General features: G+C 36.2%; 1 protein-coding gene across 1 annotated transcript in view; it reads right to left on the reverse strand.

The window, feature by feature from the left end:
- LOC128642528 (arf-GAP with SH3 domain, ANK repeat and PH domain-containing protein 2) overlaps window positions 1–15,183 on the reverse strand; it is a 431,344-nt gene extending 416,161 nt beyond the window's left edge. Inside the window, exon 1 of the mRNA XM_053695331.1 lies at window positions 14,194–15,183. Within this exon, the coding sequence (XP_053551306.1) occupies window positions 14,194–14,319 (126 nt within the window). The 5' untranslated portion in view covers window positions 14,320–15,183. The remainder of the gene's footprint in view (window positions 1–14,193) is intronic.
- Between the last annotated feature and the right edge of the window lie 3,015 nt (window positions 15,184–18,198).

Genomic DNA, 18,198 nt, shown 5'->3' on the forward strand with positions numbered 1-18,198 from the left:
CTCCTCAGGCAGCCCACGGCAGATCGCTATTTTATCACTGAGGTGATTGTAGCCAATAGCGTGCTAGCTATCTGGCATAATGCTATATGGTTTATGATATATGGTTAGCTTCTATAAAGCTAGAAAGCGTCTTTATCAGAATCGCTAGGCAGCGTTGGTGCAGCCAACCAAGACTGTTTAATTCAAATGTACCCCTGCTATATCAGGCATATAAGGAATAATCCAGGTTGGCTGGGTCTATGTTAAGGAAAGTGAGAGTGGGACACCAAAGGGTAGCAGTCCTCCCACATACAACAGAACAGAACGTTATAGAAAGAGAGACACTGGTTTGACTAGAGGGACATTTGAATCTGCATATGTTTGAGTGTGGTCTGTGTGAGTGCATTTTGATTATATTAATGGCATATGTATTTTACCTAATTGCTACACTTAGATGGTGCTTTTTGCGCTCTATCTGCTTTGTTATACATATTTGTAGTTTATGATTAGCTTCTATAGGTACATCTGAAAATCTCTAAAAGTCTGACGAATAGATAAACGTTAAACTCCCTATATTATGTAATCAGAAATTATTGTTAATATTCAAATTGACCAATAGATGCTATCAGGACTGAGTGTTGGAGTAGTATCATTTCTTGTTTTTTTTTTCATTTTGTGGTTTAAAGTCTCACCTTTTTTGTGATTTACAAGCATGGTTTGTATTATAGTTTATTTTTTTATCATTTTAACTTTTTTTATTGTGCTAAAATGGTAATCTCTTTAAATCGTTTATTCCATATTTCTGTTTTGTTTAGACTCATTTGTATTCCACTTTATGGATACTTTGTATAGTGATGGATTTGTTAGAGTAGAAACCTTTTCACTCTGGCTATGTTTTCTAATAGATTGCTTAATTAAAAGGGACAGTAAACATACAAAATAATGTAATATAATTCTGCACATAACATTATCTTAGCGGCAGCGTCATAAATCTAAAGCATTTCCAGATTTTTTATTTCAAAGTTGGATTCCGCTCAAGGTTCTACTGAGCGGGTCTTGTTGTTCAAATGCACTTTTGTGGGTGTGCTGTCTAGTCGCAGCTTGTTCGACCGTGCCATTAAAGTGAATGTAGCTTGCTCCCGCTCTGATCACTTCAATGGCACGATCAGGTGTGCTGTGACTAGACAGCATGCCCGCAAAGCACTATGTGCAGAATTATATAACATTATTTTGTATTTTGTATGTTTACTGTCCCTTTAAACCAGCATTAGTGTTGAAATAGTTAAAGCTAACAACATTATCAATTACACTTTTAAATAATCTAGTGATAAGCCTATCAAATTGATAGAGGTATTAGAGGTACCCTAGATTTAAGCTCTGACAAATTGCATGAAACACATAAGATGTTTATCTAATTGTCATGACTTCAGTGCCTCATGTTTTTAATTTATTTTTTAATAAAGTTTACCTTTATTGTTTCCCTTAACGCTTTCACGCCTCTTTTGCTTCGAATAACCAAAACAGCTGATCTCCAGAGCTAATTACTTTTAATAAAGCAGTGGCAGCAGATATCTGACTTTAAAGGGACACTGAATGCAATTTTTTTCTTGTATGATTCAGATAGAGCATGCAATTTTAAGCAACTTTCTTATTTACTCCTATTATCAATTTTTCTTCGTTCTCTTGCTATCTTTATTTGAAAAAGAAGGCATCTAAGTTTTTTCATTGGTTCAGGACTCTAGACAGCAGTTTTTTATTGGTGGATGAATTTATCCACCAATCAGCAAGAACAACCCAGGTTGTTCACCAAAATATGGGCCGGCATCTAAATTTACATTCTTGCATTTCAAATAAATATACCAAGAGAATGAAGAAAATTTGATAATAGGAGTAAATTACAATCTTGCTTAAAATTTCATGCTCTATTTGAATCACGAAAGAAAAATTTGGGTTCAGTGTCCCTTTAACATATCAACCACTAGCCTGACCAATAGAATTTATATATGTTTTTCTTTTCAAAGAAGCAAAATGATAAAATCATTATTATTATTATTATTATGTTCTATTTTAAACATGTAAAAGTCAGGAAATTGCTTTGAAATTGTTGTATAACACAGGTTTGATATTTGTTATAGTTCCTGTCCTACTGAGCAGCTTTAGCTGTATTGGCTAGGAGTACCTTAAAGGGACATAAAACTCAATTTTTTTCTTTTATGATTTAGAAAGAGCGTGCAATTTGAAACAACTTTCCAATATACATCTATTACCTAATTTGCTTCATTCTCTTTGTATCATTTGTTAAAAAGAATATCTGAAGAGACTCAGTAGATGCAGATTGGTGGCTGCACATAGATGTCACGTGTGATTGGTTCACCCATATGCATAGCTATTTCTTCACAAAGGATATCAAGAGAATGAAGCAAATTAGATAATATAAGTAAATTGGAATGTGGTTTAAAATTGTATTCTCTATCGGAATCATGAAAGAAAAAAATTGGGTTTCATGTCCCTTTAAGGCACAGTGGAATGGGAAGTGTAGGTAGAGGTTAGTTAGGCGTTACCAACAGTGTTTCAGTTTGGGGGGGAGTGTCAGGCTAACCTTTTAAAAGGTCACTGTAGAGGTTTCTGGGCCACTTTTGCTGCTGCTGTGACTAAAGATCCTATTATTATTATTATTATCGGTTATTTGTAGAGTGCCAACAGATTCCGCAGTGCATCCTATTTGCTTCATTCACCCTCCTTGATAGATAGCTGAATTTACAGCTTCCATAGGATTGCTGAAGCTAACACAACTGGGCTAGGATTACTTGAGCTAGTTTTGGTAAGACTGTGTTGTTAATTATATCTTCCCCTGGTGGGAGCTGGTTTGTGTGGCCTAGCGGATCTAGGGCCCCTTAAGGGTTGGAGACTTTGTCTTACACTCTGGTAGCAGGAGGTTTTGGCCCCTTTTCACTTATGCAAAGAAATAAGGTGGAGGGATGGCCACGCTGATGAGAAGGGCCTGATGCTCTAGGTGGATGCCTAGGATGCCCTTTTCAGGTAGGTGGGTCATAAGAATTCTTTTGCAAAGCCCAATTCAAAATTGAGGAGCATGATTCTGTTTATGTGGCCTTGACCTCTTTCTCACTTGAGTTAATTAGGAACTCAAATTATTCCATCCCCATTAATTAATAATTTTAGTCAATTACTTGTTATTGTGATGATTTAATAAATGCAACCAACATGTTCTTCCTCTCAAATGGTTATCTACTTATTTATTAGTGTTATCAGATCAGTATTAGTGATGCACTACACTGAGAACTCCTTTACCTCAGCCTTTCATCCCTTTAGCAGCCACTAGACAATAAAGTCTATAGCATGGCAAATTACATTAAGATTGGTGCAGTCTTTTTTCTGTAGGTTTGGCTAACACAATCAATTTTACTGAAACACTGAAACATTTATAACCTAAATAGGAAAACACTTATTTTTGTCAAGTCTTCACAACTTACATATATTTTATGATCTAAGGAATTGCAATTAGATGTCTCACAAGAGCTGATTTATATAAAAGCACACTGACTTCCGATATATTACTTAATATAACCACCCTTCCTATTGCTACATATAACACTGTTGTATAACTTCTGTTATTGCTTCATAAAACTACTCTGTATAACTTATACTGCTCCATATATTCCTTTCCTTTTACCTTTAGAATGACTCCACGTAGACCCTCTGATATTTCTTCCGCTTGTGCATATAATTTCCACCATATAACTACTCCTATGGCCCTATGCAAATTCTAGTCTATATTGCTAGATAATAGGCATGGGAAAAATTTCAGGAATTAGGAAATTAATTTAAAGTGCAACACACAAAGATCTGGATTTGCACAGATTTTTGCATGTTGCTCTTTTTTACCAATATATTTGGCACCAAAATGAGCAGAATGCTTATTCCTGTGGACATTCAGCATTGTTTTAGAAAACAAATGCTGAATCCTAAAATTTCACCCATGCCTACTACTACATATAGCCGCCATGTTACCCCCGCAAAATGCCTCCTATAACCCCTCCATATTAACTCCTATAAATTTGAATAAAAATAGTTTTTCTATCAATAACCTTTACATATAACCCCTACTGATCTGTATATCCATCTAACTACTCCTCCTGTCTGCAGCTAGTCATAATTCCATTTTATTCAGCCAAGTTCTGAAGATCAAATGAATTAAACTGTGTATTATAAAAATGAACAAGTCTGCAAATCTTCTATATTCCTCATTTCTTCACACTGAGCTCCAGTTCCTCACAAATGCAAGTTTTAATAGGGAAGTTTTGAAATGAGGAAACTTTACACATACACAAAGGTTTACATTATCTACTGAAGTTCAGATATTAATAGGGTGAGCCTTCTGACCAATATGTGTCACAAGCACAACCAAAAAGACACAGCAAAATTTAGTATGCCCCAAAATGGAAATTGCATTAGCAATTTGTATATGCAACACTGAAAAGTGCCAAGGTTCTAAAACCTCTGCACTTAAAATGTTAAATAATTCAAACAGTAATACTTAAATTAGGAAATAAAAATAAAGTTAGTTTCTAAATTATTTATAGCAGGAGTTACTTTTTGTATTAGCAATTGCTATTTTTTTATGTATGAGGGTTCTGAGTAATAACAGCGATGCCACGTTTTAAGAAGAATAATTGCAGCCAGCTAAAATGACAGGTTAGGATTCTGATTCAAATATCATTGGTTGACAGCTACCAATAATACTTTACAAATGTTATAGAAGACATACCTACATGTACATGAAAGCATTTTGGCCAAAGATAAACTGTTTGGGAAAATATGTTGGAGTCAAATTATTTAGGGCGGTTGTAGCCTCCTGGCCTGTCTTGCTAAGAATTATACAACCTGAATATAAGCAAAGTTATGTGCTTTGTATTGGTTCTTAATTAATCCACCCAGTCATAAGAATTTACATGAGGGATGGTTTTGAATACAATTTTAAACACTCTATTTACCATAACAGCAGAATTTATTTTGGCTATATCATCCATTTTTATTTGAAGTAAATTAACTGGCAACCAGAACGTGACCTTGGCTACAAAATATATGGTGTTTGAATGTACCGGTATAGTTAGTTAAAGGGACACTGAACCCAAATGTTTTCTTTCGTGATTCAGATAGAGCATGCAATTTTAAACAACTTTCTAATTTACTCCTATTATCAATTTTTCTTTGCTCTCTTGCTTTCTTTATTTGAAAAAGAAGGCATCTAAGCTATGTTTTTGTTTCAAAACCATGGAAAGCACTTGTTTATTGGTAGGTGAATTTACCCACCAATCAGCAAGAACACAGTGTGTTCACCAAAAATGGGCTGGCATCTAAACTTTTATTCTTGCATTTCAAATAAAGATACCAAGAGAATGAAAAGAATTTGATAATAGGAGTAAATTTGAAAGTTGCTTAAAATTGCATGCTCTATCTGAATCATGATATAAAAAAAATTGGGTTCAGTGTCCCTTTAATATTAATGTTATTTGAATCATGTTCTATATAAAAACAAAGTCAATATATTACAATGAATAAGCAAAATAAATGTAACTATAATAGGCTAAAACATGACTGGTCATCCTATTTTGTTAGCATAACTTAAGAATCTTGCATATGGTGCTAATAGTGTTTACAACTAGGTGCACTGGGAATCTGCAGTGTGTGTATATATATTTAGTGTGGCTGTCCTGGGGGGTGTTTGCTTCTATACTAAATCCAAACACTTGAAAGGGGGCAGTGAATTAATATTCCTTCCTGTATCTAGCATGTTAGACAAAAACATACTGGAGCTAGATGTGCAGCTGTGCAGATAGGGTGTGGTGGTTCATTTTTGGGAATTATTGTGGCGTCACAGAATAGGCATATAGCCAGATTTAAATTCCCCAATTAAATATCAGAAATGGTGCACTATATGTTTCTGTAAGTTGTGCGCTTTGCACTTCACTGCTACTAAGTAGAGTCATACTCTCCTTTCTTTTCGTTGTGGTACTGGTTATAAAGCTTGTGCCGAGTGATTGTTTTATGTATTTATATACAGCTTGAGGTGGCCATTATGTGCTCTTTTTCACTGAACCAAATTTAGTATCTTTGTCACCCTTAGACACAGTATACTCTGGCACCTTCATGCGGTTTCTTCCCACGTCTCACTAAGGTTATCTCCACAGTGCCTCAGTCGTATTATTTATTACAGACATATTTCTAGCACAGAATGTGAAACAATAAATAACTGAAAAACTTTAGCAGCAAAACAGACACAAACCTGATTAGAAAAAAATCTTCTTTGCATAAAAACGTTCACCCGTTATAGTCATAGGTTTTAAATGAGTGTTCCTTGAGAACTCTCCAATTATGCTTGTAAAACCAGGCATAATTAGGCCCATGCACAGATATGAAATCATTAAAATTACTCAGGTGCAATGAACTGCCAATAAAATATTACAATTTTAAACATGAATCATACAGCATATTCATAATCATATATTTGTCATCAAAGCTGAAAAAAAAATCTTTCACTCACTGAAATGTTACTGAAAAATGTGAGACTACTGGCAAAAGGAGCATTAAGGAAATACCAAATGCAGAGTATAATATTGTGTGAGTAGAAACAGTAGGCACAGTAACTTTAAAGGCAAATGACACCCAAATTTGTCTTTCATGATTTAGATAACGCATACTATTTTAAACAACTTGCTCATTTTTTTCTATTATCAAATTTGCTTTATCTTTTGTTGATGGGGCGGAAATCCACTACTGGGAGCCAGCTGAATATTTCAGGTATGTCAATGACAAGAGGCATAATTGTGCAGCCACCAATTAGCAGCTGGCTCCTATTAAGCTCATTGCTGCTAATGAACCTACCGACATATGTTTTTCAACAATGGATACCAAGAGAACTAAATAAATTAGATAATAGAAGTCAATTGGAATGCTGTTATAACTTTATGCTTTATCTAAATCATGAAAGTTAAAGCTGACTTTAATATCCTTTTAAGGGGAGCTTTGTTTGGGTTCTGCATCTGGAGCAACTTGAGGTGTTTGGAAAATATTATTATGGGCTGACATTAGTTTTGCTATTATCCTGCTACAAGCTGGCAATACTTCACCAATCACACATCATACTTAATAGGTACCTAGAGTACTGTACAGTCCATCATATTAATGGATTTTCTATTGTGGTCTGCTAAGGCAAGATCTGCCAATATCAGCACTTATCAGATGATACAAAATCAAATAAAGAACATTTTGTAGCACTACAAACCCTATTATAATTCCTTGCAAATCATTCATGTTTTTAAGGCCTCTAATCCTTATTTTATATACACATCCACCCTTATATACATTTGTGTGTCCCTGTAGATGTTTTCAAAAAGACCTGTGCCAAATTCTCAGAGCCTGCCATCCAGGGGCGGAACTACCATTGGTGCAGCGGCACCAAAACCCAAGAGCTGGAGGGGGCCCATAACAGCCAGCCTATACATAGGTGTATGCAGAATGTGAACAATCCTAATGCAGGAAAGCTTTGTATTAGTGCAAGTAGCAGGTCCGCCTATCTATCCTCAAAATCATTATACAGAGCAGAATGTATTTTACTACTTTTGTTTTTTACTAGGTTATCTTTGGGGGGCCCAAAAAATCTTGCACTAGGGCCCTCTGTTGAGTTGGTCGGCTACTGTTCCTATCTAACTATCCTACCACAGCCAATTACACAACCACAATCCAATACAATTACTATAAACCTCCATGGCAGACAGAACTTGTGTTCAGAACCCTTCTGTGCCACTGCTGCTTGAGGTATTCCGATGATAGGCTGGAAGCAGAGAGTTAATTATATAGGGTGGACAATCACAGTGGAAGGATACCAACAGTGGGGGATTATTTAGACAAGATGTGTTTTGCTGCTGGGAACCCAGCAGTGGTGTGAATTCATACTGGTATTAATATGACATCAGCATACACATTTACCCCCTCTAGTCTTTAAACGAGTACCTACAGGGTTAATACGTTTTTCAATATTTCACTGACTAATGCTGTTCAGGTGCTGATAAAAGCTTTAATCAACACTGCATGTAGAGAATCCAAATGTTCTGCAAAACAGTGCTAAAACCTAACACAGACTGCAGCAGCATTATTAAATTCTGTTAAGGAATGATTGGAACACTTAACAGTGAATTTCAGTGAGAAGGAAAAATGATTTTGACTGTATTTTGTAGCAGGATTGGAATCTAGGTCATTTTATTTAAAAATCCATGTATTTATCATTTACAATGAGATCAACCTCGCTCCTTCACTGTATAGCATGGTACTCACTAGTATATCACAGCACTATAGTTCATGCAAAAGTCACATGACCCATCATAATTTAACCAGCAGCCATCTCAAAGTGAAAAATCCAGCAGTTTTTAAGTATAGTACAATGTCATCATACTTTCAATTTTTATTATGCTAGTATGTTACGTATAATCAAATATAAATTATATTTTGCCTTTTAATTGCACTCTTCTTTTTTTATAATTTCATTATTCTAATCAGATCCTAAATATTAGCAATATTTTAGATGGACTTTAACTTACTTTTTAATCTAGTGCTCTAGCTACAATAAAAGTGCCAAAGGGAAAGAGTATTGATTAGAGAACAGTTAAAAAAATATTACATAGGAAAGTGGGCAGCGGGAGCGTGCGGTATTAGAATAGCACGGATAGATTAAAAAGTAAGTTAAAACACATCAGAAGTGATCAATTAAAGTCCATCTAAAATATCATTAGCATTCAGGATCTGATTATAAAAAGTGGAAAGTTTACCATCACTTTAAATGGACATTAAACAATTTGAGGTGGTAATATAAAATGATAAATAATATATATAAAAGAAATCTGCAATGCACTTTCGTTATTTATTTTGTCCCCTTTTCCTCTAATTTTATTCTGAAATTGTGAGCTTTCCAGTTCCTGTTAGAGATGAAAGTGCAGAACACTGTTTTATTCCACACAGCCATTGGCTGCACACTCTAGTGACCTATTTATAACTGTCCCTAATTGGCCACAGCAGAGAAGGTAACCTAAGTTATAACATGGCAGCTCCCATTGTTTTATAGACATTAAAACTTTACACTTATTTTGTCAATATTTCAACAGCTAATGAAACTTTAAAAATACACCAACATATTATTCTCAGTCTAATCTTTTTATTTTTAATGTATCATTCTATCTAGCAATTATTTAGTGTTTGATGTCCATTTAAGGCCTGTGAAAGTGTGGTTTAGCGCAAGAAGATTGTGCAAGCTCTACATTTTAAATGTAAGACAAATTACACAAAATATCAAGTTTGAAAGCTTTTCATGTTTTTTTTATCTACCTTGGTGAAACCTCATGATAAGATGAGTGGAAATGAATAGTGTTAGCTTGGCCTCATCTCTTCCCCCGTATTTTAGAGAATCATGACCAATGTGAATACTATTGTACTAATAAACCCTTCCCTATTAAAGGTGTGTTTTCTGGCTGATGCTTTGCATTTAACCCTTTCATCCCTGCAACCCTTAAACTCTTAATTATTTCAAATAAAATCAAAAAGTGTCCGTTATACTGGCTGTGTGAGTCATACTCCAATTAATACACAAAAGTTACTTAAATGCCAGCGTCAATTGATCATCTGCTTGTTTTGTTATGGGAAAGCTGGATTAAAGGGACACTGAACCACCTTTTTTTTTTTCTTTTGTGATTCAGATAGAGCATGCAATTTTAAGCAACTTTCTAATTTACTCCTATTAACAATTTTTCTTTGTTATCTTGCTATCTTTATTTGAAAAGGAAGGCATCTAAGCTTTTTTTTTATTAGTTCAGCACTCTGGACAGTACTTTTTTATTGGTGGATGAATTTATCCACCAATCAGCAAGAACAACCCAGGTTGTTCACCAAAAATGGGCCGGCATCTAAACTTACATTCTTGAATTTCAAATAAAGATACCAAGAGGATGAAGACAATTTGATAATAGGAGTAAATTAGAAAGTTGCTTAAAATGTGCTCTATCTGAATCACAAAAGAAAAAAATTTGGGTTCAGTATCCCATTAATTTATGGTAGATTTTATACCTCCTATCCCTAGAAGAGGAAATGCCTAATTCTAATTATACACCAGGTAAACTTTAAGGTGAGGTCAAGATGTTATAATTACTAATAGGATACAAAATACTCTAAAAGTGTTATTCTTCAGCTCTTCTATAACTGCCTGGCCTCAGTAAAACAGGATTTTACACCTAGAAATACTTAGTTACAGCAAGGTGGCATCTAGTGATTTATTAAAACTTAAACTTTACACTTACTTTTTTCAATCTTTAAAATAATTCATAATTTAAAAAAAAAATGCAAATATGTCTGCAAATTATTCTCAGACTAATTAATAATTAAATGCATATCCGGGCCTAAAATATATTTAATATCCCTTTAATGCCTTCCTGTACTAGTAATATAGTGGCCTATTTCTCTCTGCATTGTCACATATGCTGATCTAGTATTAACAAAAACAATGCACTTAGTGATATATCAAGCAAGTGTAAGTGCCATTTAAAGTAAAAAACATGCACCTAGATTTAGAGTTCTGCATTAGCCGTCAAAAGCAGCGTTAAGGGGTCCTAACGCTGCTTTTTACCGCCCGCTGGTATTTAGAGTCAGACAGGAAAGGGTCTACCGCTCACTTCCCTACCAGGCTACCGCAGATCCCCTTACGCCAATTGCGTATCCTATCTTTTCAATGGGATCTGCCTAACGCCGGTATTTGGAGTCTTGGGAGAAGTGAGCGGTAGACCCTCTACCGACAAGACTCCTACCGACAAAAAAAGTCAGTAGTTAAGAGCTTTATGGGCTAACGCGGGAATATAAAGCTCTTAACTACTGTGCTCTAAAGTACACTAACACCCATAAACAACCTATGTACCCCTAAACCGAGGCCTCTCCACATAGCCGCCACTCTAATAAAAATTTTGAACCCCTAATCTACCGATTAGACTCAGGGTACATGTTAGGGTGTTAGGTGCAGACTTAGAGAGTGTTTCCCCATAGGAAACAATGGGGCTGCGTTAGGAGCTGAACGCTGCTTTTTTGCAGGTGTTAGGTTTTTTTTCAGCCCAAAATGCCCCATTGTTTCCTATGGGGATATCGTGCACGTTTTCCCAGCTTACCGCTACCGTAAGCAACGCTGGTATTGAGGGTTGAAGTGAAGCTAAATTAGACTCAACGCACCCTTTTTTGAGCCTAACGCAGCCCCTCAGACAACTCTAAATACCAGCGTTGTTGGAAGGGTGCATTGGGAAAAAAAGCCGCGTTAGCTACACAGGTCTTTACCGACAAAACTCTAGCGGATGGTGAAGTACACACAAAAAAAACACACAAAAAAAACATTAGATTGAGTGTTTCATTAAAGAGTGTTTGCTGTTAGAACAGATGTCACAAACATGAAACAAAAGATACTTTTGAATATTCTTTTTTTTGTTATAATATAGATATTTTTGTATAAACTGAAAATTGACATGCAAAGTAATATGGATCTCTTTTGGAAAAAAAATACAATCTTATAACATATTTACTAGAAGACAATTCAACTCCTCCACACTTTATGTTGTTTTGTTTTGAGATGTGCACATAAAAAATATATTAAAACATTAATATTTGTGTATGTTGTGCACATATATTTATGCTGTCATTTTTCCCCAGAATTGTGATTAACAAAAGGTAGGGAGGGGATCCATTTAATCTGTCAATCTGCTTTAATGTATTTTTACAAAGCGATTTTTGAGAAGCATTAATAATTTACAACCTTTAACAATACTAGCTTTTTAATGTTACTTTATTGTTGATATGCTTGGAAAGTGAAACTCCATGTCATATGACAAAAATGTTTTAAAGGGAAGCTGCAAAAATGAGATTGTGTTGTGTGCTGCATTATGCAGATAAGCAGATAACAGTGGTGTACAGCATTCTTAAAATTATAATTAAACAGAAACCCCCCTCTCAACAATATTTGTGCATTCTACTTTTAAACATTATATGTCTGTCCCTTTAAATAGCTCTGGTCGTCACACAAAGTTCTTACTGTAATTTTGTTGGAGCAAATGTAAGGAGGTTGAAAATTTTGTAGACTGAAAAAAAAATGAACCCTTTAAAGACACACTCATTTTCTTGTGTTAGTGAGCCTTGTAATACAAAGAGTTATTTTTGAAGGGAAAAAAAAGAGCAGGAAGAGAGCCGCACTGCATTATTAGTGTCATTAAAATCATCTTCACCAACCAGTTCCTCCCTGGGGGGATTCCTGCCCCCTGGCAGTCAATTAAACGCAAGACAAAGAACAATCTCACTATTACATTTCCACAACTTATTTAAAGCTTGCAGAGGATCACTTTAACCCCTATACAGCCATTACGTGCCAACAAAAAGAACCTGCTAAGAGATTAACTTCTGTCATTACAAGCCTATTTAATCTTTTTAGCAAACAATGTTTTAACTGTTTTAGAGTCAGAAGAAAATTGACAAGTTTAATGAAAGTGACTCTTTAGGCAAAAAGTAGGTCAACTAAACTATGTCTCTAGTACACAATATTTTAACTCTTAAATGCAAATTGCCAATTATTTTCTGTGTAATGTATTGTCATGAATATGCTTTTTTATTATTTCAAGTATCTCTCTCATAATGGTGCAGCCGACTTTGTGCTTGTTTTGACCATTTAAATGAATATATCCTGAAAATCCTGCAACCCGTCCCAAATCAACTTCATGGTATATGGTTAGGACCAAACAGTAGTATTATGAAGAAAGAAAATAAAAAAAGTATTGTAGCTGAAGTAATAGTAATTAAATATATTACAATATCTGCATAAAAAAGGTTAAGTAAAAGTAGCTGAAATATATATTACAAAATAACAAGAAATGCATGCTGCATACTGCAGTATCTCTTTTCATGGGTTCAACTTAGCCAGCTTTTTTAGTAGATGGAAAAAATCTCCAAAAATATAATCTCCACAAGCTGCTGGAAAAGATCAGGAGGTTTCTTCTCCAAAATAAGAGCCATTTTCAAATAAATGCAATTTTAAAATGACTATATGTATGTATGTATGTATGTATGTATGTATATATATATATATATATATATATATACACACACATACGTGTGTGTGTGTATATATATATATATATATATATATATATATATATTAGGCCTGCACGATTAATCGACGATGCATTTTTAAACCGCGATTAATCGCTGCAGTTTTAAAACCGTGAGAGTATGCAATTTTTAGCTTCGCCCCATTTGACGTCACCTAGGACGTACAGGAGGGCCGCCGACTTGCCGTGCCCGTCTTGCGACATTGAGCCGACTTACCGGGGAGTGCTGTGGCTGATGTGGGTTACAGGGAGGGGGCCGACTTACCAGGGAGCACTATGCGGGTTACAGGGTTACAGGGAGGGGGGCTGATGCGGGTTACAGGGAGGGGGGTGCGCAGGGACTTATGTGGGTTGGGGGCTGATGGTGGGTACAGGCGGTGCTTATGATGTTTAAGGGGGTGCTTATTGGGTGTTACAGTGGGAGCTAAGGGGCTTATGTAGGTTACAGAGGGGGGCGTATGGGGGTTACAGGGGGTGTGGGGTTACAGTGGGAGCTGATGGGGCTTATGTAGGTTACAGAGGGGGGCTTATGGGGGTTACAGGGGGTGCTGACGTGAAAATCGCGATTGTGTGTGTGTGTGTGTATATATATATATATATATATATATATATATATATATGTGTGTGTGTATATATATATATAATATATATATATATATATATATTTATGTGTGAGTGTGTGGATGTGTATGTATGTATATATATATATATGTGTAGGTATATATATATATATATGTGTGAGTGTGTGGGTGTGTATGTATATATATATGTGTATTTATATATATATTTATGTGTGAGTGTGTGTATATATATATATATATATATATATGTGTGTGTGTGTGTGTGTGTGTTAAGAAATAACATAGAAGAACACATCTGATGCAAACACATATCTCAAATATGCTATGTATATGTGTATATAGCACTATTACAGCACCTATAGCTTTAACACCTTAAGTATCATACAAGAGTTGGGAGTCAGACTAAAAAAAATCCAGCTATAACCCATTTCCATCCTTACCTCCTCTATGCTGCCCACTGTGTTCCTGCAACTGGCCATCCGAGTGGTGAAAGAAGAGGTAGTGGGGGAACTGTGATCCTCCAAAGTCTCATGAATAAATTCGTTAACAGTGATGAGCTCCGGCATGATCCCCGGGATATTGCAGTGGTACTGGCACTGCGTGTGGGTTGTTTGCTCTATTAGGGACTGAATTTTGCAGGTTGTGTAGGTCTAGTTTAGGAGTAGGGTATAGGTCTTGTGTATTTTTTATGGATTATGGCTTGGTGTACCACAGCAGTATCTGGCAGAGTGTGTACAGTATACTATGTGTATATGTTATATGTCTCTCAGGTTAGTATATATTGCAGTTAGCGAGTGAATTTATATTGTACATGCAGTAAGTGCTATTGTATGTAGAAATGTATATAATGTATTGTTTTAGCCTGTGTGCATGTGCACCTTACTTTACCTAGTGTGTGTTAGTGCAGATGTGTGAATATGTTAGGGAAACTGTGTTAAACCCAACCTGTATGACTGGAGGCAGTTTGTTTTAAAGCTGTGCTCTTATAGGCAGTGTCAGTATATCTGATCTGTGTTATATATGCACTGAGTGCAGTTGCAGGCAGTGTATGCTTATATATCTAATCTGTTTTATAGATCAAGTTGTAGGTACGGTGTGTGTCCTGATTCAGGCAATATGTTCTTGTATATTGCATTTATGAGATGTGCTATATATCCTGGACGTGTTGTGGGAAGCAGAATATGTATATCTGATCTGTATTATATATATCCAGTTGCAGGCAGTGAATGGAGTATCCAGTGTATAAGATATCCAGGCTGTGCTGATGCAGACGGTGTGTCTATATGCTGTGTTTATGAGCTGTATTGGATATCCAGGCTGAGATGCTGTTGGCAGTGAGTGTATATCTGATGCCTGTTATATCCAGGGATTTCTTGCTGCTGCTCCTCTCACTGTGCAAATGAATAAAAAAGAGAAGTTAGCTGCAGCTGCGCATGCTTGTACTGCACAAGGGGGATATGTGAGACAGGAGGGAGTCGGATAGAAAGAAGATTGTGGGTGTGAGAGAATAGAGAGTGAGTTAGGAATGAGAGAGGGAGGAGTGTACATGTGAATGAAAAGGAAAGCACAAGGCTGAGAGAAATCGTGAGAACAGAGGATGAAGCAGTAATGAACAAAGCTGTAAGCCGGTCATTCTCATGCTTTTTACTTTGTGGCACCACTGACATATTTCTGAAATGAAGGATTCCCCTGATTCTTTTTTTCCCTGCAAATGTGAATAACAATGTGACTACTCCACTAATGTAAATATGCAGAACTGATGTCTATTTATAGAATGTTACTTTTTATATTTGCCCAAATAAGCACAACAGAGGAAGGTTATAGGTGAAATCTTAAACTGTATATACCAGGGACCTTTTAATACATTTAAACTGTAATAGTCCCAAATATATCCACCAGGGAAGACAGCAGTCAGTGTGTATTTTCATTAAAAAACATTCCCATAGAAATAAACAATAATTTGCTTGTTGAATAAGGAAAGATCATGAATCCGGTAAATCCAGTGTTTGCACAAATTCAAACATTTTACAGCCCATGAGCTGATTGATTTTATCAATTCATGCAGTTTATCAAATTGATGCTTTGAACAGCAGTTTTCATTTACCACCTTAGAGTTTGTCCTCTCTGTAGCAATGTACAGGAGACATTTATTCATAGAATCTATGTTTATAGATTAGGGTAGGAATAGCTAAATGGAGACTGTGTGGTACATGCTGCGCTATGCACTTGTTTTTGTGGTCTCTATAAAAAATCAGCACTAAGAAAGTAAGCTGTAGTTTTCGTGCAAATAAAAATATGTACTCTGGGGATCAAGTACAGTGGGAATGCATGGGAACAGCGTTACTGCACTATTTTTAGAGGAGGAACAAAGTTCCCCCTGGACAGAGAACAGAAACCTTTCAGTAAACACTACTGCTGCTGATGGGAGGAGCTGGAGCACAGTTTGGTTAGAGGGATAGTGAGATCCTTTAGTAATGGGCAGCAAAACTTCCTACAATCAAGGCCAAATTGGCCTACCAGGAGATATCCCAGTGGGCTGCAGCAGCTGGGGCTGGAAATCTATGATTTAAAGGGGTGATTAATGGATGCAATTGGATTGTAGGGTGCCTATATAACAACAATATGGTACTTTTATTTAATACAAAGTAATATAATTTAATTCTGAAAACAATATTGGGGGAATAAGTATCCCAGTAATCCCCTTTGAGAAAAATGGGACATGTGCATTCTACTGACTCAACTTTAAATAGGGTCGGTCTTCATATTTTTCCAGGGCTGCTTTTTATTCCCAGTCCAACCTTGCCTACAATACACAAAACACAGGCCTGTCAGGGGTCCTGTTGTGTGATCACCCTGCACTGTGTGAAACACATGGGCCCCAATGTATCAAAAGGCGTACGGACAGCTTCTAAAATTGAGAAGCTGTCCACGCGTCTTCATTGCATACAGGCAGCAGATCTGTTTGTCCGCTGACCCGTATTTTAATCTTTAACAAAGGATATAAAAAAAAGCTAAATTGATAACAGAAGCAAACTGGAAAGTTGTTTAAAATGTCATGCTCTATCCAGTCAAATTAAGTGACTTTATTGTCCCTTTAAGAGAAAAATATGGTGTACTATAATGTCACTTTGGTAGAATGCAGATAAATAAAATCAAACCTGAAGCTACTTAGAACTTCTGTTCAGTTATGATGAAAATCACTCGTACCTGACATTCCTCTGCAATTAGAAAAACACCTTAGACTTGAAATATAAATAGAAAGTAATAGTTTGAACTTAAGAAATACACAACAATGTCCTAGAATAATTTTGAGAAGTGAAAATATGTGAAAGGACTATGGACAGGTTTCCAAGGAAGGGAAAGTAAAGTAACCTACATTTGAGCTGCCAGTGGTCAGGCTTATGGACAGACAGGTGTGCTGCCAAGAGATCGGGAAGCACAGGTTTGTGGCAGAGAGGCCAGGAGTCATAGGATTCCAGGTGACAGGCAAGGAAACACAGACTTGCTGCTAAGAGGCCAGAAGTCACAAACTTGCTACTGAGAGGCGCATGGGTCATAAGCAGGTTATGAGGTCAGGAGTTGCAAGCTTGTTGCTAAGAGGCAGGATTCACATGTTTGCTGGAAAGAAACCAGTATACACTGTTGTGCTGTTTAGAAGCAAGCGTCATATGTTTGCTGCTACACGGTCAGGAAAACAGAAAGCAGGAAGGACCAGAACACTTAAAGGGATAGTCTAGTCAAAATTAAACTTTCATGATTCAGATAGATCATGCAATTTTAAGCATCTTTCTAATTTACTCCTATTATCATTTTTCTTTGTTCTCTTCGAATCTTTATTTGAAAAAGCAATAAAGTAAAGCTTAGGAGCCAGCCCATTTTTGGTTCAGCACCTGGGTAGCTCTTGCTTATTGGTGTCTAAATGTAGCTACCAATCAGCAAGCTCTACCCAAGTGCTGATCAAAAAACGGGCCGGCTCCTAAGCTTACATTCTTCCTTTTTCAAAGAAAGATACCAAGAGAACTAAGACAAATTGACAATAGAAGTAAATTTGAAAGTTGCTTAAAATTGCATGCTCTATCTGAATCAGGAAAGAAAACAATTGGGTTTCATATCCCTTTAAGCAAAGATCTGACAACAGGCTGATATTGAAGACACAGGGAACAAGGACAGGGAATGCTCACAAAGAAGTTGGATGAAACAGCTGAGCGTTGAGCAGTCACTCAGCTGTTCCTTAAAGGGACATAAAACCCAACTAATGTCCTGATTCAGATAAAGCATGTCATTTTAAACAAATTTCCAATTTACTTCTATTTTTAATTTGGATTTATTCACTTCCTTTCCTTTATTGAAGGTGCATAGTGATGTCGCGAATAGTTCGCCAGTGAATAGTTCCCGGCGAACATAGCTTGTTCTCATTCGCCACGGCGGGCGAACATATGCGATAT

This window comes from Bombina bombina, chromosome 1 (assembly GCF_027579735.1).
Source record: "Bombina bombina isolate aBomBom1 chromosome 1, aBomBom1.pri, whole genome shotgun sequence".
NCBI lineage: Eukaryota > Metazoa > Chordata > Amphibia > Anura > Bombinatoridae > Bombina > Bombina bombina.